At 43.3% G+C, this 25787-nt stretch overlaps 1 protein-coding gene across 15 annotated transcripts in view; it reads right to left on the bottom strand.

Moving 5' to 3' along the window:
* The window catches only part of LOC101444905 (carboxyl-terminal PDZ ligand of neuronal nitric oxide synthase protein), a 301310-nt gene that overhangs the window by 80036 nt on the left and 195487 nt on the right, over positions 1-25787 (bottom strand). For all 15 annotated transcript variants that reach the window (XM_058310020.2, XM_058310019.2, XM_071207540.1 and 12 more), the window contains one exon: positions 16850-16942. In XM_058310020.2, the coding sequence (XP_058166003.1) occupies positions 16850-16942 (93 nt within the window). The remainder of the gene's footprint in view (positions 1-16849; positions 16943-25787) is intronic.

Raw genomic sequence — 25787 nt, 5'->3', positions numbered from 1 at the left:
TCCAGGGAATGCATACAGGGTATACAGATATATTCAGATTTCACTGGGTATTGTCACAGTGGATAGAGATATACATGACAACTGAGGGAGTGCTGAGTTCCCATCCTGGGGAGCTCTGTCACAACAGATGAACCAATAAACAAATTGTGGTATATACATACAATGGAATATTACTCAGCTGTAAAAAGGAATACAGTATTAACACACGGGGTAACATAGATGAATCCTAAAGACCTTATGCTGAGTGAAGCAAGCCAGGCACTGAAGGAAATATACTACATAACCTCACTGATACGAATTAAGCAAATCGAGCAAAGTCATAGAGCTAGAGTCTGGAAGATAGGATTACAGAACATAGAAAGGGAGAAGAAGATTGTGAGCCAACACCCATATGGACAAAATCTATGGTAAGGTGGAAGTCTGTAGTTTTGCAGTGGAGGGGCATGATAGTGGTGCAATAATATTGTTGGGTTGGAAGGTGCTGGTCTGTCAGAAGGCCAGGGTGGGGAGGTTGGGTTGGACAGTCCATGGAAGTGGGGGAAGGGTTGGGGAAGGGAATAGGGGGACACTGGGGATTTGTGGGTGTGTGGTTGAAACTACAATGTTAGGAACGTACTTTGGGCAATATGGCAGGGGAGGGTTACTGGTTTAGGGTATTGGATGTGGGAGGCATTTGGGACAGGGCGGACCTGGGCAGGCTTCTAGGGAGTGAGTGTTCATAGTGTCATAGTGTATTGTACCAGTGAGTGGAGACCCACATAACAAGTGGGAAGGTGTTGGACTCCCATGCTGGGGAGTCCTGCTATTTTCTCGAATAGAGGATCAGGAGTCTCCGAGAGCAAAGGCAGTGCCTAACAGAAGAGGACAGAGCAGTATGTCAAGCCATCAATGTTGTTGCAAGTAACTATGCATCTTGTTCTTCAAGGAGTGAAGCTTGGTGATTGCTGTGCACTCCTAGGTATTTCAGCAGCAATGTATAAGTGACCAAGTTTCTCTGCAGCATTTGGTGTTTTCTCCTCTTTCTTTGTCAGCCTTAGAAGAGGTTGTAAGTTTTACTGATCATTTCCATTTCTTTTATTTCTTTTCTTTACTATTTCCTTCCTTCTGTTTGCTTTGGGTTTATTTTACTCTTCTTCTAGATTCTTGAGGTAATAGCTTAGACTGTCGATTTTCTAACATAAGCATTTAGTATTCTGAATTTTCTTTTCAGCACTGCTTTAGCTGTGTCCCACAAATTTTGATATGTTATGTTTTCATTTTCATTCAGTTCAACCTATTTATTTCCCTTGAGACTTCCTCTTTGACTCATGGATTATTTAGAAGTATGCTGCTTAGTTTTTATGTGTTCGGCAATTCTTTTCTTCTTCTCTAGAGTCAGGAACTACCAGAGTGTATTTATTGCCCCTACCAGCTTTCCTCGAAAAAAGGCTGGGTTTTCATCCTGCCTCTGAGTAATTTCCCTGAGCTTTTTATAATTGACCAGTTTGGTAGTGCACTTTCTCATCCCTTTTAGGAGACATATGACCACATGGTCAGGAAGCGTTACTTGCTTCTTTGTCTCCTGCCATGGCGCACGCCAAGTATGTTAGCGGAATGCTCTGGATTTTGAGTTCTAGGTTCTTGGCTATGTTGCATAAAGGAATTTAAGAACACACCATAGGAAAGGCAAGGGAATATTGAGAAACTGTAGAAAAGAAAAAAGTACGCACCCCAGACATGGGTGCAGGTGTGCTACAGGGTAGGACATGCTTGTCAGTTTTTCTATTATTGATTTCTAGTTTGGCTCCATTATTGTCAAAGAATATACAATATGATTTCAATTCTGCTGAATTTGTTAAATTTTGTTCGACGGCCCAGGATATCTTGATATTGTTCCACAGGCACACGAAAAGAATGTGTATTCTGCTCTTGGGTGGAATGTTCTACAAATGTCAATTAGATCCTGTTGATTGATAGCACTGTTCTTCAATACCTGGCTGATTTTCTGTCTATATGATCTATCAATAATTGAGAAAATCAATTGATTTATTTCTCCTTTCAGTTCTATCACTTTTTGCTTCACATGTTTTGCAGTTCACTTGTTTGATACACACATTTAAAATTGCTTTGTCTTCTTGGTGGATTGACTCAAAGGCATTATATAATGTCCCTCTCTGTCTCTTGTAATTATCTTTGCTCTTAAGTCTGTTTTATATGATATGTTTATGATCTTTTGGTCATATACCTAGGAATGGAATCACGGGGTCTCAGTTTTCTTTGTTTTGTCTTTAGGCACCAGGGCCAGGGGTTGAATCTGGGAGTTCCCATGTGGAAAGCAGCCACTCAACTACTTGAGCCAAATCTGCTCCCCCTCAGTTTTCTAAAAATTTTTAAAAATTTTATTTCTCCCCCCACCGCCTCACCCCAATCCCCTCATTGTCTGTTCTCTGTGTCCTTTTGCCATGTGTTCCTCTGTGTCTGCTTGTATTCTCATTACATGGCTCCAGAAACCAATCCTGGGACCTTCCGGAGTAGGAGAAAGGTGATTGCTCTCTTGCGCCACCTCAATTCCCTGTTCTGCTACGTCTTCTTTTTCTTTTATTTATTTCTCTCCCCTTCCCCCCTCCCAGTTGTCTACTCTCTGTGTCCATTTGCTGTGTGTTCTTCCATGACCGCTTCTATCCTTATCAGCAGCACCAGGAATCTGTATTTCTTTTTGTTGCATCATCTTGTTGTGTCAGCTCTCTGTGTGTGCCATTCTTGGGCAGGCTGCACTTTCTTTCGCGCTGGGCAGCTCTCCTTATGGAGCGCACGCCTTGCACGTGGGGCTCCCCTACGCGGGGGACACCCCTGCATGGCATGGCACTCCTTGCACACATCAGCACTGCACATGGGCCAGCTCCACACAGGTCAAGGAGGCCCAGGGTTTGAATCGCGGACCTCCCATGTGGTAGGTGGATGCCCTATCCACTGGACCAAGTCCGCTTCCCCCTGCTATATCTTCTTATTTTCTCTCTTCTGTGTCTCTTGTTGTGTCAACTTGCTGCGCCAGGTCTCCGCATTGGCTGGCACTCCTACATGGGGTGGTTTTCTTGCACTGGGTGGCATTCCCACGCAGGACAGCATTCCTGCATGGGTCGGCACTCCACTTGGGCCAGCTTGCCATCACCAGGAGGCCCTGGGCATCGAACCCTGGACCTCCTATATGATAGATGGGAGCCCAATTTGTTAAGCCACATCCGTTTCCCTCTCAGTTGTTTTTTAAGTGCTTTTCAGCCCCACTCTCTACCTTCCAGAACTCTGATAACACAAATGTTAGATTTTTTGTTATGGTTTCACAGTTCCTAAGATTTTGTTGTTTTTAATCTATTTTCTCTGTTTTGTTCAATTGGTTCATTTCTATGCTTTTACATTCAAGTTCACTAATACTTTCCTCAGCTCCTACCATTCTGTTGTTGGTTCCATCAATGAGCTTTTTTAAATTTTCAGTTATTATGTTTTTCATTTCTAAAATTTCTAAAATTTCCATATGGATCATCTTCATTTCTTTGTTGGGATTTTCTCCCCCACCCCTTTCCATTTCTTTCAAGTAATTTTGTAATTCCTTGCTGAAGCATTTTTATGATGACTATTTTAAACTCTTTTTCATATAATTCTATCATTTTGTTATGTTGGTGTTAGCATCTATTGATTTTTTTTCATTCAAGTTGAGAGTTTCCTCATTCTTGCTACATGATTTTTTATTGAAAACTGGACATTCAGAGTATTAAGTGTCTCTAGATCTTATTAAAACTTTGTTTTAACTGTCTCCCTGATATACTGCTCCAGCAAGAGAAGTCCCATTTGAGCCAGCATTAACACCCAAATACAAAAGGGGTTCCTCATTATTGCTGGATATGGTAAGAGTTCTAACTTCCCACCAGGTTTCCATCAGATACCACCCTGGTTGGGAGAGGAAGGAATGCTTTGTTACTATTTCCTGCTGACATTATTACCACCGGGTAGCAGTAGAAATCTAGGCTCCCTACATCTTTCCCACTAATACCACATGGGGAAGAGAGGTTGCATCACTTGCCAGAGGGAGTTTTGTTACAACCTTGTTACAGCCTGGCATCAGTGGGAGTCTAGGCTCCCCACTTGGCCTTGCTGGCCTGGGGGGTAGGGGTAGCACCATTTTAATTCTATGGTATTGGGCTAAAGCAGAGTGGTTATTGTCTAAAAGTTTTCTGTCTTGCTAGGCTGCTCCTTTCCTTATCCTTTGGCTAGAGAGAGTAGCCTTTTGTCGAGACATTTATGTCTGTGCCCAATGGTGCATCTGAGTTGCCCACTTCTTCAGCTTCAAGTCTGGGATATATGAGGCAAAAAATAAAACCAGGGATCTCACTACTATGCCATTCCTTAGGTGCTAAGGTCCCTAGCCAGTCTACCTTCTTCTCTCCACCTTTCAGGAACTTAAGTTTGCTTTATTTATAATGTCCAGGTTTTCAGTTATGATTAGCAGGAAAAGTAAGTTTACTCCCTCTTCCCTGAAGCAAATGTCTGGCTTTACCTCTTCAGACACACTAATTCAATAGATCTTAGAGAAGGCCCAGAAAACTGTAGCTTAAACAAACATTTCAGGTGATTCTTAAGTAACCCTAGGGTTGATTCACTGTTCTAAACAAAGAAAGGAAAAATAAAAATCCTCAGTCAGAGGATCTCCCACAGAGCAGACTCCTTTAGAGTCTCAGGTAGGCCAAAGACAGGGAGGATCTCCAACATTCTAAAGATCATAATTCCATTAACCACTCACTGTTCCTGGTCAGGGTCCACTTCAGTGGTTAATAAATGGCTGCTGTGGGTGAAATACTTGGAAGGTTAAACAGCAGAGGCTAGTCCCCTTCTAAGAGAAGGGATCCTTGGTTTTCTCTTAATTTCACTATCAGGAATGTCTTGAGTGATTTTCAAAGTAAATAGAGGAATGCATGACCCATTATACCAAAGAGGCCATGAAACTCCCAGAAACCACCCTATCCACTGACCTTTTTGAGGAAAGCAGCCCCAAAGAGCATTCTTTCCGAGTGTGAATGATTTGGTTTATTCTGTGGGCATCAGAACCAGTCCCTGGTTGGGACTGAATGAACATGAGTGCTATTGAACGACCAACACAAAACTGCCAAATCTTTGAGCTCCGTGAAAAACAAGACCCAATTCCACCCAATCAAATCTTCTCTTTGGGGAGTATCAAATCCTACCTTGTTTCCTAGAGCCTAGGCTGAGCCCCCAATGACGGCAGATAGTTCTGTGAGGTGCTATGTATCCTCGCAAACAATATGACTGAAAAGCTAAGAAAGAGGGTACATTGTGTGCCAACTATCCTGCCAACTATCCCGTCTATCCTGCAAAAAGCTCCATTACCAAAGGTAGTTTGGACAAGTCTGCTCCTTGCACTTCCAGAGAATGGAACAAATACATACATTGAAATGAAGAAATAATGAGGCAAAATAATGTAGAATGACTATTTTCTTTCTCTGGAGGACCTGAATAGGAGGATGGAGAAATCAGGGTCCCAGGACACCTTGTGCTAAATTAATGAGGCTGAACATCTGCGGGGTCCACAGCAGCCAGAAAATACGACACTTTTAAAAGAAGAACCAGCATCCATAGAGAATATCCTGGAAAAAAGCCACAAGGTTCTTTTCCACTTACTTATTTTCCTTTTCTGAAAATTTCATTAAAATTCAGCACTCAGTAATCTTTATTAATTCTATGAAGACGTCAGGAAATCATCAAGATTATACAAAGGGTTTGGGAGGTGGTGCAGACTCACTATTGTTACAGTTATTCAATAACCTAAGGATATTGAAATAATGAAAATACACTACTAATATCTGAAGCAGTGAATGCACAACTATGTGATTATACCAAATACCATTGACTATACACTTTGGATGAGTTGTATGATTTATTAATATGTATCAACAAAATAAATTTGGAAAAAAAAAAGGAAAAAGGAAACATGCTTAAAAAAAAAAAAAGGACCTAAGGAAAATATGGTTAGGGGCTTTTCAACCATAATCACCTCAATGCCTGAATGACAGCCTAAGAGCTTTGGAACTAAAGGGTCTCCATCCCACTATTCACCTCCCAATATCCCACCTACCTCACCATATTTCAAATAACACCCTCAAGAGTAGAGTGACTCAAGTATGGTTAAATCCCTATTTAGTAGCTGAGTCAAGACTAGAGCTCTCCTGATTTTCAGACCAGTGCTGACCCCACTACTCAATGTCAAGTGACTTAATATAGAGGGAGGCTCTGATATCACATGACTTTAGTTACTTCACTAATGTCTTAGCTCATGAACAGTTTGTTCTCGCCTGCTCTAAAATCATTTCTCCATATCTTCTCTAGTTGGCAAACTTTTAAAAGCCATACAGGAAAAACCAACCAATCACCCCTTCCTCAACTTTCTATATGGAAATCCTCTTCTAAAGAAAAAATTAGGAAAAAATTATGAGACAAGGAAAACAGGAAGAAAGACTAATGACCTAGTTTTATGGAATTATAAATCAAAGATGGCTTCAACCATAGGATAGCGATGTATTATTGGACAATAAGTACACTCAAGTTTGGTTTAACCATTTTCAGAAAACTCACATGCTCCAAAGCTATACCTGAAGCCAATTTTTTTTTAATGCTTGAAAATAAGGACTTGTAGTTTTGGTCACTGTGTGAGAAAAATTTCAGTTTTACTACCTGCTGTCCTGAATTGGCTGTGTCTCCTTGGTACGCCAGGAAATGAAGACATTTCAAATCCAGATGGGAAAGGAGAAGAGGATGAGGGGGAAAGGGAGGAGGAAAAGAAGGCAGATACATCTCTGAAGTTGTCAGCACCGAAAAAGCAAAGTGCCCTTCACAGCCTTCTTTACTGCACACAGCTCGAGGGCCAAGAGTCCTGCTGGGTCTGGTCTGTGGCTTCATTCAGCCCAAGTCCAGGCACAGGCAGGGCCTCACCAGGCACCAGCAGAAACAGGAGCAGGAGCGTCAGTGGAAGCCGTAAGGCCAAGAAGACACACGTCCAGTGAGACATAGACCTACCTCCTCGCTAGCCCCAGAAACAGAAATCAACTGGAAAAAAAGTTGTGAGTGGGTAGGGAGTGTGTGGTGGACCAGACTGATGGTCTAGGGGCAACTGTCTGGGATGTGCCATATTCTCGCTGTGTACGTGCACTTATGTAACTCCATCCTCTCACTTCCTGGTCCCTCTGTGACTGCTAAGGACACCCATGGCACTGTTGAGCCTTTCAGGAGGCCTCTGAATTAGAGTCTATTAACCCCTCTCCCTTGCTTCCCCCCCACCTTTCCCTCTCTGTGGTCCAAGTAAATGAACTACAGAGAGTAGCACAACTTGGAGGACGGCTCTGCTTCTTTAATTGGCTACTTAAAATTTTCTTTTCCACATTGAATGAAAGTTGCGGCCACAAGAATGTACCCTACAAGCCTCCAATTACACGGAGTTTAACTAACCAAGGGCCCCAGCTGCTGTATTCTGAAATTCATCATCACATCTGTGCAAAGGCCATACTTCCCATGGGCTGCTCCCAGCCCACGATTGGGGTGGAGGGATACGAAGGTTGGCCCACTCATAGGGGTCATGGGAATCCTCTGACAGCCAACTTTGGCCTGAAGAATCCCCACTGGCCTTGCCAAACCCTCCTGAGACATCCCTTCCTCCCTCCTGCCCCTTTCTTCTCTTAGAGTCAGCCCTGTATTGCAGTCTGACAGCCATCCCAGCCTTTCCCAGATTCTCCCACTTTCTCCCACAGGCATTTAATCCTGTCTTGGCATTTGCTTGTCAGAGGACCCAGACTAACACAAAATGAGAAGGTGAGAAAGATACCAAAAAGTCCCCTTTATCCTGTGGCAGACTGAATTACATATGTACTCCAACACAGACATGTTCTTAACCTTAATCCCCATTCCTGTGGGTATGAACCCACTGTGAGTAAGATCTCTTTGAAGATGTTCTTTTTAGTTCATATGTGGCCCAACTGAATGAGGGTAGGTCTTAATCTATATTACTGAAGACCTTACAAAGATCCAGAAGCCGAAGTCAGTGGAAAACCAGAAGAGCAGAAGAAAGAAGAGGGCATTGCTAAGTGATGGGAAAGCCAAAGAACCTCAAGAGTCACCAACAGCCAGCACCAGAACACTACAGTCTTCAGGGAGAAAGCAAGCCTTGACAATATCTTGGTGTTGGATTTTGGCCTCTGAAACTGTAAGCTAACAAGGTTTATTGTTCAAACCAATGCACATGTGGTATCTGTGATACCAGACCAGGCAAACTAAGGCATATCTCTTTCATTTTTTATTTTCACAAGAAGTTTCTTATTTTAGTAAAATATTCTTTCATTTTAAAATAATGCTTTCTTTTATATACCAAAATTGATTTCCATCTTACAGATGAACAATGAGGCTCAGAGAAGTTGAATTACCTCCCTTGAAAGCCTCCCAGTAAACTGTGTAAATAAACTCTAGCTCTTCTTCTTCTAGACCTCAAGTTCTTTTTGCTGCACCAAGTGATGAAATAAAAATCTCTCACACCTACTCCCCACCCCCACCCCCACCATGCTCACATGAAGGGCTTGCTCTGTATGCTCTTCTAAGTCCACTGAATGGGGTTAAGCACATACTTGATACAGAGCCCTCTGCTGTCCTTTATCTGATGAGGGCAAATGTCAAGTACTCCATGGAAATGCAGTCATTTTGTCATTCCAAAAACTCCTGGCAGGGAATACTCTGTGGGAACGGGTTCAGAGGTATGTCTAGCTGGAACAGTGCCAGCGACAGAAAACAAAGAGTCAGGGATAGTTATCACAGTGGTCCTGCTCCTTCTGGAACATGGAAATGGATGTGGCAATCTTTGAAGCCTTTCCCTGGGAACTCAAAGCAGAGGAAGAATGTGTGCTGACATTTATTTCCTATTCTTAGTAAAAATTATCAGCAGGCAAGTTGTCTGCATGCTTTACCATTATTTATGCTTCTGACAGCAATGGTGACTTCTTTATTTAAAACAGAAATCTTTGCAAAGGCCATATGAAGTCAGCTTGACAAACTCTCCATGCTCCCAGATAGAACAGGATTAGACTGAAATACACAACTATCAGGTACCTTCAGGTATACCATATGGGTATAGAAAATGCATTTCAAAATTTAAGTGTTAAAAATCCTTACACAATGCTGGCAATTCCTAATATGCCTGATATAAAACTAGCAGTACACAAGGCCTAGAAATACAACACGGTGGGAAGATGAGGAAAACTGCCAGTTTAGAGGCTTGGATTGACACCCTGGTTCAGTTAATACCTACCTGGGTTATCCTGGGACAATCATTAGGCCTCTCTAGTCCTCTCTTGCCATAACTAATCAGTTAGGGGATTGGACTGGATGATTTCTAAAGTTTCTCCTTCTAAGTTCTAGTTCTATAATCCTTTGTGTCTCCTTTTCTTACCCAATTAGATCTGAGTTGTGTTCCATAGTAACTGACAGTATGGTTTGGGCAAGAAAATAGTTTTCTTGAGATGTGATGTCCCACTGACAGAGTGCAGGTTAAAATCTAAAGACCCTGAATTAATTATACATCTCCTAGAAGGTAACATTTATTTAAAGATGATTATACACACACAGCAACATGCTAGTGGAAAGACAATGTTTGGTATTTGAACAAGACAGATGCGGCTTTGAACCTTGACTTCGCCTGTGATGGAACTTGAGCTCTCAGGCAAGTCACTCAACCTTCTTTTGAGAACTGAGCATAAGAACGGTATCTACTTCGCAGAATTCTTGTAAGGATTTAATAAACATACAATGCTTTGGCAAATGGTAGGTGCTCAATATCAGGGTTGGCTATTGTCAGCTGTTCTCATTATCATGTTAGTATGTAATTACTTCATCAATTTGCTCCCTCTGGTCATCTACTTTCCCAACCAGGCTAAATAAGATTTCAGAGAACACATGGTCCCTGACCCCTAAAGGCTCACAGCCTATGGGGGAGGAGATGACTATAACACAATGTTAGAGAAACTATAATAGATCTCTATTTCCATATATTGCTATCAAAAATAATTAATTTTACTAGAAAGGGTCCATGTCTAATATCCTATGCATCCCAAACATTTCCTTGAATATGGTAAAAACAAAATAAATATTTGTTAATGAGAATGATGGAACCTCTCTAGAATGGTGCCTTAGAAGATCCCAACACAGTTATTGGTTTATAGGAGAATCCACATGAAACTGAGGCCCTTTAGGTCCCTAAGTAGAAAACCCCTTCGGATGAAGTTCAAAACTAAATCTTCCTTGCTCAGGATTCTACTCCTTAGCAAATGGTGATATAGTGAATTCAACATTATAATAAATAATTATTATATATACAAAGATAATTATGTGGACCTAGCAGTGTAGGGAGTTGAAAATGTACTGATTGATAGACATCAAAAGCCAATTTTCTTAGTAACTGGGTTCATACCATAAATACAACCTAAGGTTAATCTCAGATTATCTGCTAGCATCAGTTCGAGTCAGGATTTTTATAAATATTTGTCAATAAAAAATATATTTCTTACACCTCAATGAGAGATGATAATAATATAGTTGGCTCCAGGCTACTGCCTATACTAGTATAACGCACCCAATGAGTTGATGGACAACTCCCGCTACAGACAATACTCATATTACCAACTTCCACTGAGGTCTTTCTATGCATTGGAAAGGCTCTCGACCATTTTTAATGGGTAGTTGACAAGAGGACAGAGGATGAGAATGTGATAGTCAAAAGTAGCAAACTAGGGTTTGATCTAAATACTAAGTACTTATTTCTTCCTGACTTAATAACATTATCACACTAGTCAGCCAACAGCCATAATTATTGGAAACTTACACCATGTGCCAGGTGCTGAATTAAGTGCTGGGCTTAAAAGGCTGACTGGCTAGCTGGGAATCCCTGCAAATAAGCTCCCCAGTAGTGGAGAGGCAGAGCAAAGAAAGGAGGTTCAGTGGCTATTTAAGGAGGTGAACTTGGAGGCCCATCCTGTCCTAGAGAAATGGGAGGCAATAACATGCTGTAGCAGTTTGATACTATTGATGAATTCCAAGAAATATTGGATTATGTTTGTAAACTGATCTTTTCCGCTGGGCATATTAGATTATATTGGATTCATAGGTTTATTTGATTAAGTAATTATATAAACCTCTTGAGTCAGTAGAGCATCAAAGGGTGGGAACTGACAAATAAAAGGCATGGCAAAGGACAGAACTGAGCGTTCTTAATGTTGGAGTTTGATGCTGAAGTTGGAACCCTGGGAAGAGAGGAACCCTAAGCCCAGAGAGAAGAAGACCTGGGAAGAGAGGAACCCAGGGAGCCTGAACCCTCACAGACATTGGCAGCCATCTTGCTCCAACATGTGAAAATAAGACTTTGGTGAGGGAAGTAAATATATGCTTTATGGCCTGGTATCTGTAAGCTCCTACCCCAAATAAATACCCTTTATAAAAACCAACTAATTTCTGGTATTTTGCATCAGCACCCCTTTGGCTGCCTAATATACACGCCAATCTGCTTAGTCTCTGGGATCTGCTTTCTCTGTAGCCCAGTAGGTTCCTCAAGACCTGAGTAAGTACAGATGACCTATATATAAAACACAAGCACTAAAAATCATGTTCTAGAGCTGATACAGATTATCTGAGCAGAAAAAGTCGAAGTGATCACCTAACCCAACTCTTCATCTTGTAGCTAAGACTCAGAGAGGCAAAATAACTTCTCAGAGTCACACAACCTGAAGGATAGATTCAGGACTAGAGGTCAGGTCTTCTTGTCCCAGCCTGGGTCACATTTCATCATGTCATACCGACCCAGACAAAATCAATATGCTATTTGCAGGAAAAGGAGAATATTCAGCATATTTACCAACGAGTCCAGCAGAGGAACTGAAATATCATAGAGAATGTCAGGCTACACATGATATCTGTGCCTTCTGGCTGAATATGAGCTATGGCTGTTTGTACACCTGGAGCTACCTGGCAAGAGTCCTCATTCTTAACCCACTCAGGATAGCATCACTGCACTTTGCCAGCTGTTCCATTTCCTTTGAGGAAATTGTGCATTTACACCATCTCATTCCTTCTTAATTCTACAAACAGAGAGGAAGAGGGAGACAGGGAATGTATGCGTGTGAGTATGGTGGTATCAGCACACTCAGATGCCAGAGGACTGTCACGTGGGAACAAGATGACAAAAAAGCTGATTGCTGTTAATGTGCATTCATCTGTCAGAGGCAATGTAAAATGAATGTGGTAATTAAATGCATTATCCAAATCACAGCTACGGCCCCGAAACAGACACCAGGTGTGGGTAAAGGAAACAAGATGGGAGGCTCGCCTTTCCCAAACCTGGCATCAGAAGAATCAGATTTTGGAAAGACCTATTAGATCACCTCTACTCTGGCCCAGTCGGAGGGTGCACCTGTACAGCAGATTGCCAAGGATGGAGCTTCCAGGTGAGTCACAAGGTACCCCAGTTTCCCTCTAGGAAACGCTTCTCCAGCTTAGCTTTCACTTACTTGGTGGAAGGAGACCGGCTCTTCTCCCAGTTGAAAACTCAGCACACTGTTGTACTTATGTGTTATGTGGTCTCGGGGAAAAATTTTAACTCTCTACCCTCAGTTTTCCTACATGAAGAGTTGGGATAACACTGCACAGGGTATATGGCACATGATACATTGGGGAGACAGTGAAATGAGAAATAAGATTGCCTCCAGAGAGTAAAACTACAAAGTCACCCCACAATGGATTAGATCAGTTATAAAAAGACACCTGAAAGGGTCAGAACAGCCCCCAGGAAGCCAGCCCTGAAATGTAACCTGACAGAAAGGAAACAAAGATTGTCAGTCCTGCATCAGTGCAGGTTAGTAGGCAGAGAAGCCATGGAGTCAAGCCACAGAAGTCAAGTCATGGAGCAAATCCTGGCAGGTCTAACACATGCCAGGAAAAGCTCAAAGCCACTTTGAGCATCCAATGGACCTGGTCTATGATGGAGTTTGTGGCCCCTAAGTATTCCTGGTATATAATTAGTTCCTTGCACCTCTCCCGTGCTCACTGAACAACCCTCTAGTCATTGGCCTTCTCACATCACTGGCTCCTATGAAGAGAAAATGTGCTCGTCAGGCTAATATGAATGGCCAGTCTGTGAGAGCCTTCTAGTTTTCAGAGTGAATTAAGAAACTGGAGGTCTAGTTTATACATTGAGCTCTTTTGAGCTTTATCAGTGTCAGTGAGCATCCTAAGGCTCATAACTTTGAAACACTGATAAGTCTGTGCTCCTGACTCTAAAAGGCAACAGCTCAGCTCCTGGCCAGGGCTGAGTTCAGTGAGGAAATGCCACTTTGCCTGCATGGTTAGTTCCCTCAGGTTACCATGAGACACATCCATGAACACTTTCATTATAGGGCTGCTAAGGGGATGAAAGATACTGCGGGTGAAAGCATTTTGTAACCTGGAAACACCCACAGGACAACAGTTGTTTTATCAGTTGGTCAATGAGAGCAGTGAGCTACCTCTTTGCCCTTCCCCCTTCTCTGAAGGGCTGAGTAAAGCTCTGATGCAGGTGGCAAAAGCCAAACTAGGATTTAGCCTAAACTCTGAATCATGACCTTGGGTTTCATTGGCTTTTTTCTCTAAGATTATCTTTTAATCTTTTTTTTTTTTTTTTTAAAGATTTATTTTTATTTATTTTAATTCCCCTCCCCTCCCCCGGTTGTCTGTTTTCTGTCTTTTTGCTGCGTCTTGTTTCTTTGTCCGCTTCTGTTGTCGTCAGCGGCACGGGAAGTGTGGGCGGCGCCATTCCTCGGCAGGCTGCTCCCTCCTTCGCGCTGGGCGGCTCTCCTTATGGGTGCACTCCTTGTGCGTGGGGCTCCCCTACGCGGGGGACACCCCTATGTGGCACGGCACTCCTTGCGCGCATCAGCACTGCGCATGGGCCAGCTCCACGCGGGTCAAGGAGGCCCGGGGCTTGAACCGCGGGCCTCCCATGTGGTAGACGGACGCCCTAACCACTGGGCCAAAGTCCGTTTCCCTCTTTTAATCTTGATATCACATTGTCATCATCAATTTAACTGGGGCACAAGGACCTCACTGACCTAACAGGCCTCAGCTACAGCAACTCTCCCACTCAGAAACTCCTGAGAAAACAACTCTAAAAATTGCCCCATGTCCCTTTAGCATGAGACATGACTCCCGGGGATGAGCCTCCCTGGCACCAAGGTATTACTACCAAGTACTAACTAACAATGCAACTGATAAAGACCTTGACCAAAAGAGGGAAAAGATAAAGAAAATTAGTTTACATGGCTAAGGGACTTCAAAGTGAATTGGGAGGTCATTCCAGAGGTTACACTTATATACATCTTAGCAGGATCTCTTTGACTGCCAAAGTAGATACTACCCCAAATACTGGAGCTCCTAAGGCCCTGGAGACATCTAGACATTATAGTCAGAGCGGATAGCTCAGGAGTTTGGTGCCTTGCCAGTGAGCCGTACTTTGGAATTTATGCTCCCCAGGGTGACAGAGTGGGACCCACTTGTGGTTTCCCTACACATGGCACTTCTGTCCTTCTATTTGAAACTATAGTTAGTACTAGAGTTGGTAGGTGTATGTCCAAGAGACTTAAATCTTTGGGTTGTCCATGTGTCAGCTGGGCCCTGAATCTCATTGGAGTTGTAACACCTACTCTCCAGTTCATTTATCTTACCCAGAACAACTAAACAAGGAGGTAATGATGGACAACCACCATACCAAGGAACCAAGAGAGTCTAAAACTGCAAGCAAGAGACTCCCATCCATCAGCCCTATGAGATCAGAGACCCCCATCAATTAGAGGTGGAGTGGACATCACCACCCCAGAATCCTCAGGACTGGGGAATAAACTATGGACTAAAGTAAACTTACTGGTATTCCAATACAGACTTAATGTGGATTCTAGCAATGGAAGAAATTATATCATTGATGTGGCAGCTGTGGCCACTGGAGGTTCTGAGGGCAGGGAGAGGGAAAAACAGGTGTAATATGGGGGCATTTTCGGGACTTGGGCATTGTCCTGAATGACACTGCAATGACAGAAACTGGCCATTATACATATTGCAGGCATTATACATATAACCTACAGAATTGTGTGAGAGAGAGTGTAAACTACAATATAAAGTTTAATCCACACTTAGTGGCAATGCTCCAAAATGTATTCATCAATAGCTATGAATGTACCTCACTAATAAAGGATGTTAATGTGGGGAAATGTGAGAGGTGTGGGGAATGGGGCATATTGGAATCACCTATATTTTTTATGTGACATTTGTATAATCTATCTTTTTTAAAAAATTAAAAACACAAAAACTATCCTATGACCAAACACCATGTGCACATATATGGGATGAAAGTAGAAGATGAACGTAAGAACAAGACAAAGACCATTGTCCCCATTTAATAAGCTATTACAAATGACCTCTGAATTTTGAAGGAGTTGGCTCTTTATAAACAGTATTTAATGTTCTATTTTTTGCCTACATATCCTCACCCTCATAGCCATAGAACACTTTCTAGAACCATCCCTAAAGATATTAAGGAAGCATGAGAGAACACATTTTGGTTTAATATATGGGAGACTTTTGTAACTGCCCAGAGCTATCCAAGGGTGAAATGGGCTGCCTCAGAAAGTAGTAAAATTTCCCATCACTGAAGGTATCCAAACACCCATTGGAAAATGTACTTTGTGAGGATGCTGAAGAGAAAATTTGAGTCCCTGCGCTAACAAGACACCTATGCTTTAAGATCCCTCTCAACCATGATTCTCCAAGTTTATGTTGCCCACTACTATCTACTTGGTCTTTGCCTTCCTTAACCTCCACACTCTCCCCCTGGCATTTGCCTTAATTTCCATTTGAATTAAAAACACCTGAAGTCTGTAACCAACTGGCTCAAGATGTCTATATAGTACTATATAGTGCTATATAGTGCTATCACTAGCAAACATAAAATGAACACATCATAAATAAAAGAGGTATCAGCTGAAAAGAAACAGAAGCATGGGGGAGAATTTCTTCACATATCCTCCATAAACCAAGCCCTTTTCCTTTTTTTTTTTTTTTTTTGGGAAACAAAGACCTCCACCTTCCCAACCCCTGCCAACATTAAGCAACTCTAACATTTTCTAAGGTGTTAACATCATTCTCCCAAACACATGCTCACAAACTAACACAAAACAGGCAGGTGTTTAAATAACAGATGCTCACTTAAGGGAGTGCCCAGTGTGTGGCTCAACACCTCCTTCCCCTTTCTCCCACGGAACAGCAGGAGTAGCTGGTTTTCGAGGGATTATTTCAACCCAGGCTGAAGCAGCAGCAATTGTAGCAGGAGGACAGGAAGATGCAAAGGGGGGCTTGATGCCCTTTTGTGTGGTTCTGATTGTCCCTGTGCTGAAGGGGACAGCTGCTGAAGGAGCCTGCTCTCGTCAACTGCCCAACTTACAATGAAGTGTTACTTGATTTTTATCACTTAAATTGGAAGTAGTCTCAAGATCAAGACTCAAAGGTAAAGGAATAACAAATGGGAAAGGAGATTAAAATGTAAGGGTGACAAGAGGTGACCTCTGTCACTGGTAGGTTAAGCCAGTGGCCCCTGCCTCAATCTTTGTACCAGCTACAGCCCTCTCAACAATATTGCTGATTAAAGAGGGTGACCTTGCAAGTTAGGAAGGATTCTGTCCACAGAGTGGCCTAGAAGGAAAAGGTACCCACACCTACCTCTCCTCTTCACCACAGTCCCTAGTTAAGAGCCACTTACCTTTTTCTTCTTCTTTAAAATCACTTTCACTCCATCCACTGAAACCATAATGCTCACTTTCTTCTTCTTGATGTTCTTGGCTTTAAACTCATACTGCAAGGGAGAGGAGAACAAAGAAGCACGCTCTAATTAGATCGGTGCATCTGCATATTCCCTGCTAGCTCAAGGCCTGAAAAAAGAGAAGCTAGGCCAGAGATGGGTCTAGGGAGCTGGCACAGTCCCTGGGGCTTTGGAGTGCCTCAGGAGGTATAAAGGCAGGTGGCTGACTGCAGGCAGGGGCCGAGAGAATCTCTGGGTTGGAATGGTATCTCTGCAATTGTCATCAATTCCACCACTCAGCCATCACACAGAACCATGGGGGTGATTCTAATCCATGCTAAAGAGATGAAACCCTAGCCTACTTTGAAAGTCTTATCAAAAATCCAAAACCTTCCATGAATGACTCATCCTTCCTACCATTTAAGATCTTTCATTATTAGGCAAGTTTTCCTTGTGTCTGACCAAATGCTGCTAAAATTCTATCCTCAAAGAAGATTAAGAAGAGCTGGCACCGATCTTCTGCATCAGAGTTTTTTAATATACTAAAGGTTATTAATTCTAAGTTATTCTCTACCAATCTGGTTCTCAAAGTGCTTTAAGACTTTGACGATTTTGGGGCCAGAGAATATTCTAGAAAGGAACTGACCAATGGTAGTTATAATGGAGGGCACTGCCTCACAATCCCTATTTTCTAAACTTTCATTTGTAGCCCTCGACAGAGCAATCCAACTACAGCTCTCCACTGCTGATGGATGTTAGCCTCATCCTCAGTTCCAGACTTTTTCTGTTACTTGTGGATAGTTTTGCAAGCTCTTCATAACTGGTGGTAGAACCCTACATTTTCCCCAATGAACTTTATTCTGAGCAACACTACAGTTTATTAAAACCATTTTCACCTTGTCCCCATCTTGATATCACCACATAGCAAATTTATCTGGCATGCTTTCTAGGCTGCAGGTTTTTGTTTATTTTTTAATTGACAAAGGACCCAGAATCAAGGCTTCCAATCCAACTCACAGCCCCTTTTCTCTGAGACCTTTTATACTTAGGACATCCCTCTCCCCCATTCCCCTCTACTATTACCCAAACCTGGAAAGAGGCATCCAGCTCACTGCCTGTCCACCTGAAACCTAACCTTGGCCATGCCTTTTAATACCCTGATCTTAAGAACATAATTTAAGAGTTTCTTACACCTTCTAAACTCCAATCATTCCAGTGACATCTTAGCGGATTTCTTATTCTGTTGCATTGAGTTAGTGTAGATGTCCCTTGTCTGTTCTGTTCTTACAGACAAGGAGATGACTTAGCTGAGGCAAAATATCTTTACATGGTCAGGGCAAGTTCTGGTTCACTGTTGAACCAATGATTGTTCATGTCACTCCCAGTCTGGGGGTCACTTTCCCCATGCTCTCAATTGCTTACCCTATCAACAATGCTTGTTTTTCCAGGGGAGCTGAAAGAAGAGCCAACTAGAGCAGCAGATGTGGGAGAGAGAAGAGACCACTTTAACCTCAGATTCCGCTTCAGCTGGGGAACACAAAGCCAATTACCAATAAAGAGGAGAAAGAACCTGGACGTCTGACAGGATGGGGGGGCGGGGAGCACGGGGCAAAGAGTGTGTTGGTAGGTACTGGAGCCTGGCCTTGGGCCAGACCTCGGTGACTGAACAAATTCTTCTCTAGGTCAGCGGCTGCAAGCTGATGAAAGCTTGAGTTGGGTCCGACTCAAAGTGGCATGCACTTTGGGACACTACTCCCATTCACAGCATGTGCCCTGCCTGCAGCATCCTGCTCAGGTGGGAGGGCTGGATAAACTGAAATTGCCTGGGCGGGGTGGGAGGGGGGTGCCATAGGCGGGTAGAGTCAGCATGGCAATCTGCAAGTCGGCTGACTTTGGCCTGGTGCCTACTGCGAGAGGTGAATATTTCCTGACCACTCCTGCATTTACCTCCACAAACACTGCCTTTCAGCTGCCCCTCCCTACTGAACAAGTCACTAACATCAAAGCTGCTCCTGCCAGTCCCAGGGAGTGCAGCAGGGCACATTCTGAGGTGGGAGTTAAGAGCAAAGGAGTCCCTGAAACACCCAGAGTTGGACAAAACCTGCCCTAGACAGATCAGTTCTTGAGTATTTTATTGCCTTTTTGTCTCTTTCAGTATGTCACTCTCACAAGCTCCATATACGCAACAAAATCACAGCAGCATTGGAATTGTTCCACATATTGCAATGATGGATACAGGCCATTATACATTTTGTCAAAACCTATAGAATTGTCAGTGCAAAGTTTAAACCCTAATGTAAACTATAGATCACGGTTAGTAGCAATGCTTCAATGTTTGTTCATCAATTGTAAATAATGTACCACAATGTTAGATGTTATCAATAGGGGAAATGTGAGAGGGGGAGGGGGGAGGGTTTATGGGAATCCCCTAATTTTCAATGTACCTTTTCTGTAATCTAAACCTTCTTTAAAAATAAATTTAAAAAAAAATCAAAGCAGCAAAATATTAAGTTTCTACCTCTTCAAGGCAGGGTACCATTCTTCTTCACCCTAGTTTTAGAGAACTTAGTACCTGCTAAGTCAGATTCTTTAAGGCCTTCTATTTCCAGAAGGCTTGTGCAGCCTACCACATCTTCCTCTCCCTCTCTCTCATTTGGTGAACCTCCCTGTTGGTTCTGTTGTCCAGGACCTTTTTCACTAGAGATCCCCTACCCAAGCCTGGCAAGAGGCACCCAGCTAGCTCCTTGCCTGCATATTTGAACCTACTTCTGTGGTTAGTATTTTGACAACCTTGGCCATGCCTTTCAATACTCTTATCTAAAGAACTCAGAATGCAACTAAACTTTCTCCTTGGGACTGGAAAACAGCCTCTAATTCTGTCACAGTGTAGGTACTCCCAAATGGTTCCTCCAGGGTCTGTGGGCACAGTGACTCCATGGAAAAGACCAAATGACTCGCCCCAGAATGTCAATGACAACACAGGTGCTCCTTGCAACAGCTCGTGGAACGCTCTAGAATGCTTCAAAATGAAGAGGGGCAAGCAAGAGAGATGAAATCAGACTCTAGATCCTGTTACAGCAGCCAGTCCTAGCTGAGTGCTGCTTCTAAGGGCTTCCAAGGTTGGACACATGCTGCATCAATTCCACTTGTCTGCTGGTCAGATGTCCCAAATCCATCCCAGCCAAGCAATGAGTATTCAAATTGCAGTTCTGTTGAAAACTATGGAAATGAAAGGAAATCAGGGGTCCAAAAATGTGTAAATATTTATCATTAAACCATTTTTTTATATGGCAAGTGTGCTTCACATGGACGACCATGCTTATTCATGGGAAAGTCAGTGGATCTGGAGAAAGAGACATAACAGAGTGACTAGGAGAACAGAGAAGTGAAGGGGCTCCCGGGGACAAGCCCCCCTATTGCCTGGTCTGTGCTGTGCCGAGGTGGAGAGCTGCCTGGGCAGGCAGGCTCAAGAGGAAGCATGTGTCCAGACAAATGGGACCCAGTCTGCTCAGACTTTGCCAGGGGCAAATGGGACTGCTGGTGCCTCCATCCATGGCTCAGGCCAGCCTCCCTCAAAGCCCCTGCCAGCCCCAGTCTGTGCCAGTAGGCCTGGCCCCTTCACCCAATGTGGACAGGCTGACCGGCTATATTTGCCTGGCTAGCCAGAGCCCCTGGCTTATTTTTACTCAGCAAGGAGAGAGTAACCTCTATGGGATGTGACCTCTTAGGGAACAACAAAACAATATGAGGCCTGGAACTCCAACCACTGACTGCAAAGATCCTAGACTGTTCGGGGTTCCTACACGGAAACTTGGAACCCTTTATTGGAACAGTGGCCCTGGAACTTGGTGTTCTTGTGCCAACCAGCAAGGTTCACCAAGGGAAGGCTGGGCAGGGAGGGGACTCAGCTCAACAGGATCCCAGAGGAAATACTCAGCCAGTGACAGGAGTAAACATGTTGGCTGGAAGTCAGGGAGCTGCTGGCAGAGTAGAGCCTGGTTTCAGAACACCTCCTGACTTTCCAAAGCTGCTTCTTCCCTGACTTCCAGAGCTGCTTCCCTACCATACGTCTCAGTCTCAGCCACTGGGAGTCCCAGCAGGGGGACCAGGAGGCCTGCAACAGCTGAGCAGGTAAAACAACCAAGAGGGGCATTTATGGAGGGTCCAGCCAGCCCTGGGCTGGAAGCTGTACTGAAGAAAGAGAAGTAACAGCATTACTTCCTAAGAGATCAGGGGGAAGGGCTGAAGCGATTAGACTCCCATCTCACCATCTCCAGCCCCAACAGTCCAGTTTCACTGACAATGTTTAACCGCCCTGAAGAATTCCATGTTTAATCATAGCTGATTTTTAACCAAAAATACCTTTTTTATAGGCTCTATAGGTACCTCAGTCACCTTGACTACAAATAATTTGACTAGTGACGTACCCTCACACCTGCTTCATCTGAATTAGCCTGAGATGTGTCTTCAAACCGGCACTCTTCACCATACCTTTCATTTTGCCCAGCTCCTTCCCACAGCCCCCCACACTGCTTGAAGATGTGAGCCGAGACCTACTTACCAGTCAAGGAGCTCAGAGGCAACTTCACCAAGAGGAGAGGATTTAGTTTTCAAAGGCAGATACTGATGGCCTCACTCTGCAAATCCTTGGCTTATTTTCTTTCTTTCTTTCCCCCCACCTTTATTCCCCCCCCCCCCCATTGTCTGCTCTCTGTGTCCATTAGCTGTGTGTTCTTCTGTGTCTGTTGTATCCTCATTAGGTGGCTCTGGGAACCCATCCTGGGACCTTCTGGAGTGGGAGAGAGGTGATCATTCTCTGCTCCACCTCAGCTCCCCTGATCGCTGTGTCTCATATTGTCTCTTCTGTGTGTCTCTCTTTCGTTGTGTCATCTTGCTGCATCAGCTCTCCCTGTGGGCTGCACCATTCCTGGGCAGGCTGCGCTCCTTGTGCAGAGGCGACACTCCTTACACACAGCAGGACTCCACGTGGGCCAGCTCACCACACAGGCCAGGAGGCCCTGGGTATCGAACCCTGGACCTCTCATATGGTAGGTGGAAGCTCCATCCGTTGAGCCATATCCGCTTCCCTCCTTGGCTTATTTTCAACTGTGTTCACATAACTTTCTAGAAGGAGCCTCGTGGCTCTGCTGCCTTCAAACCATCACAGGAAATTTAAAAAGGAGTTCCGATAATGCCACTGGGCATTTTAATCAAATTCTACCTGTAATTTGGTTTCTAGTGTGAGCACATCTCCACAACAAAACTGTAAGCACCTCAATCAAAGGGACTTTCTTATAAAGGGTGTGCAGGTAGTCCTTTTATACGTTTTCACTAAGTTCAAAAAATTTAATAACTTAGGTAATGAGATAAAAATCCAGAAACATTTTCCAATAAGCATTTCTTTTCGCAGCTCATCTACTTTAATTCTTGCAAAAGAAGATTCTGTTACTCCCCCACGTGTGAGTTAAGCATGCCATACTTTTTATACATCCATGCCATTGCATTTGCTATTCCCCATGCCTGAATGCCACCCCCAGCCCCCATCTGCTTGGTAAACTCCTGCTTATTCTTGAAATATCTGCTCAGACTTCTCCATAGTGATGCCACCTTCCAGGCCAACTCCTCCTTCTCATATCCTCCCAGAGCTCCTCCATTCCCTCGGCTACTACGGCAATGTGCAAACCTCTGTAATCCCAAACCACCAACTGACAGTTTATTTCCCTACTAGGGCATATCCTCCTTGAGAACAAGAAAAATAACTCAAACGTATTTGTAGCCAAGAAAACAGCACCAGGACACAGGAGTGGAATCATTAAATGGCAAAGGATTTAATGAGTGCAGTTAAAAGTGAATATTCACAGTCTTGAGAAAAGATGACACTGTATATAGTAATTCCCAGAAGTGAATAACTTTAGTTACCAAAGCCTGGATTCCATTCCATGTGCAAAAGGACTTTGAGAAGATCTGGTTTTCTTTAAATATCCCATAGTCCTCAGTGCTTGGAACAGTGCTCAGCACCTTATCTATGCTTGATACTTAATGAAATGAAATAATTTAGAGCTGCCGTTATTGGTCAAGGTTGTTTTCAATGATTTTACTGAATAGTCAGGGGTAACAGGTGGAGGTGGGAATGGTCAATGCAGATGAGCCGCTCTCTGTTCTCTGGGTTATGCAGATTCTCTGAGTCTCAGCTCCTGTGCCCATGGAACCAGAATGTAGGAACAGGGGACCCAAGAGCCACGGGGGTCCACGACATACTGTGTAGTCCACTGGCTTGTATGTCCATTCATGTGAAACCTCATAGATGGCAGCAAGACAAAAAACAAAGTTGGTATTGAACCCAACTTCTAGAGCATCTATAAGGATCCTTGGGAAGGCTAGGCAGAGATATGTTTCCCACCTACCAACCTCAGAATCAGCATAACTTACTTCAGCAACAGAAAACAGGAGGGTACTATGTTTATGCTGAAAAGCTAGGTATAAATAAAATCTCTAGAAACTACAAACTATTTAAAAAGAACCAGAGAATCTACTTTTTAAAAGGACGGTCACTGTCACTGTATCATAAAGGGTTAGAATTGAAGTATTCGCCCCGCTGTGCAGACCAGAGGCTCTAAATAAAACAAGTTCTAAATCCCATTTGGAATACCTGATAAAAGGTAGGATCCCAGGCCTCAGAAATATTCATTCAACAGATGTAGGATAAGGCCAAAGTTGTCTTTTTTTTTCCTTTCCCATTTCCAGTGGTATTAAGGAACACACTTTTCAGAAATACTACTCTCAGCCATAGAAGCATGTTACAAAGATCATTACATATTTTGATTTGCACCAAGAATTACCATAGGCAAAGTCAATGTGTCTTGAGTATAACTATACTATTTTTCAAGAATAGGTGCTCTTGTAATGATTAAAACAGATTATTATTTAAAAAACACCACTGTTATTTTTTGTCATCCATTTTCTCAAATGCTGCTAAAAGCACAACTATTATATTGGGAGGGAATTCTGCTGGATAGTAGGTACCAGGTTGTATTAGTCAGTTAAACAGGTGCTGATGCAAAATACCAGAAATCTGTTGGCACTTATAAAAGGGTATTTATTTGGGGTAGAAGCTTATAGCCACAAGGCCATAAAGTGTAATTTACTTCCCTCACCAAAGTCTGTTGCCACATGTTGGAGCAAGATGGCTGCTGATCTCTGCAAGGGTTCAGCTTTCTTCTTCCTCCTAAGGCTCCATGGTCCCAGCTCCTTCCTTTCCCAGTTAGAGGTTGGCATAAGGCTTGTCTCTCTCCCAGGGGCTTCTCTCCAGGCTCAGCTGCTCAGGGCTCTGGTCTCTACAACTATCAAGCAAACAGCTCATCTCTCTTTCCTGGGCTGCAGGATCCTGTCTAATGAGCTGTTTCTCTTCCTCTGTGTTCTTCTCCTGTGTATTTACTTCCTGGGGCTCCAGCATCAAAATTCCAACTGTCCCCTCTGCCATGTCATTTTCTCTGCGAGCCCTCACCCACCAAGGGGGCAGGGACTCAATATCCTACTGATGTGGCCCAATCAAAGCCCTCATCATAATTTAATCAAGTAAAAATGAAACCTCTAAAGTTAATACAATCCCAAAGACAGATAAAGTAGGTACAACCCCAGGTACTGGTTCTTCTGAGGGATACAGAGACCCACAGGTTCTATGGTCATGGCAGATGGGAGTTCAGTGCCATGTCAGTTGGCCCCACTTTGGAGTTTGTGTTTGTGTGTGATGGAGCTGGGCTCAGATGTGATCTTTGCCCACAAGCCTATCCTGTTATTTTTACAGGAACTGTAGTTGGTGCTGGGGTTTAATGTATACCCAGGGGACCTGAATCTCTGGACTGACCATGTGATAGCCAGGCCCTGAGCCTCAACAGACTTGCAACCCCTACACTCTGGTTTATTGGACTCACCCCACTCAGCTAAAATGGAGGTGAAGAAGGTCAATCACCACACCAGGGAGCCAAGAGTGCCTACAACGGAAAGCAGGAGAATTGCATCCAGCATCCATGTGGAATCTAAGCCCCCTCTTGATATAGATGTGGAATGGACACAACATTCCAGGGTCTACAGGATGGAAGAATATATATAGAGTATGGATTAGAGTGGACTTACTGATTTTCTATTCATGAACTATTGTGGTTAGTAATCGAAGGAAATGTGGCATTGGTGTGGAGAAAGTGGCCATGGTGGCTGCTGGGGGTAGGGAGTGGGAGGAAGAGATGTGATGTGGGGGCATTTTCAGGGGTTGGAGTTGTCCTGGGTGGTGCTGCAGGGACAGTTACCAGACATTGTATGTCCTCCCATGGCCCATTGGGTGGACTGTGGGAGAGTGTGGGCTATGGTGTGGACCATTGACCATGAGGTGCAGCGGTGCTCAGAGATGTATTCACCAAATGCAATGAATGTCTCATGATGATGGAGGAGGTTGTTGTTATGGGGGGAGGAGTGGGGTGAGGGAGTGGGGGTATATGGGGACCTCATATTTTTTTTTAATATAACATTAAAAAAATAGACAAAAAATTTAAAAAATAAAAAATAAAAAAAATAAAGTTAATACAATGTAATATGCCCAGAGGAACAGACAAGTTTATAAATATAATCTAATATATATTTTCAGAATTCATAGAAAATATCAAACTGCTGCACAGGTGTTCATATATTATTCATTTATACATTACACATTTTGCATGTCTGAAATACTTAAAATTTTTAGGACAATCATTGTGTTCAAAACGTTTGGGATCACAAGTGCTGACCAAGATTTTCACCTTAAGGATTAAGAAGCCAGTGTCCAGACATAGGCAAAGACTTCCCTAGTTCATTAGCAGGAAAACCAAACCTGGAATTCTCATCTCCCAATTCCTGGCCCTGTGTTCTT

Source organism: Dasypus novemcinctus, chromosome 13 (genome assembly GCF_030445035.2).
Source record: "Dasypus novemcinctus isolate mDasNov1 chromosome 13, mDasNov1.1.hap2, whole genome shotgun sequence".
Taxonomy (NCBI): domain Eukaryota; kingdom Metazoa; phylum Chordata; class Mammalia; order Cingulata; family Dasypodidae; genus Dasypus; species Dasypus novemcinctus.
This window is presented reverse-complemented; position numbering and strand designations above follow the sequence as displayed.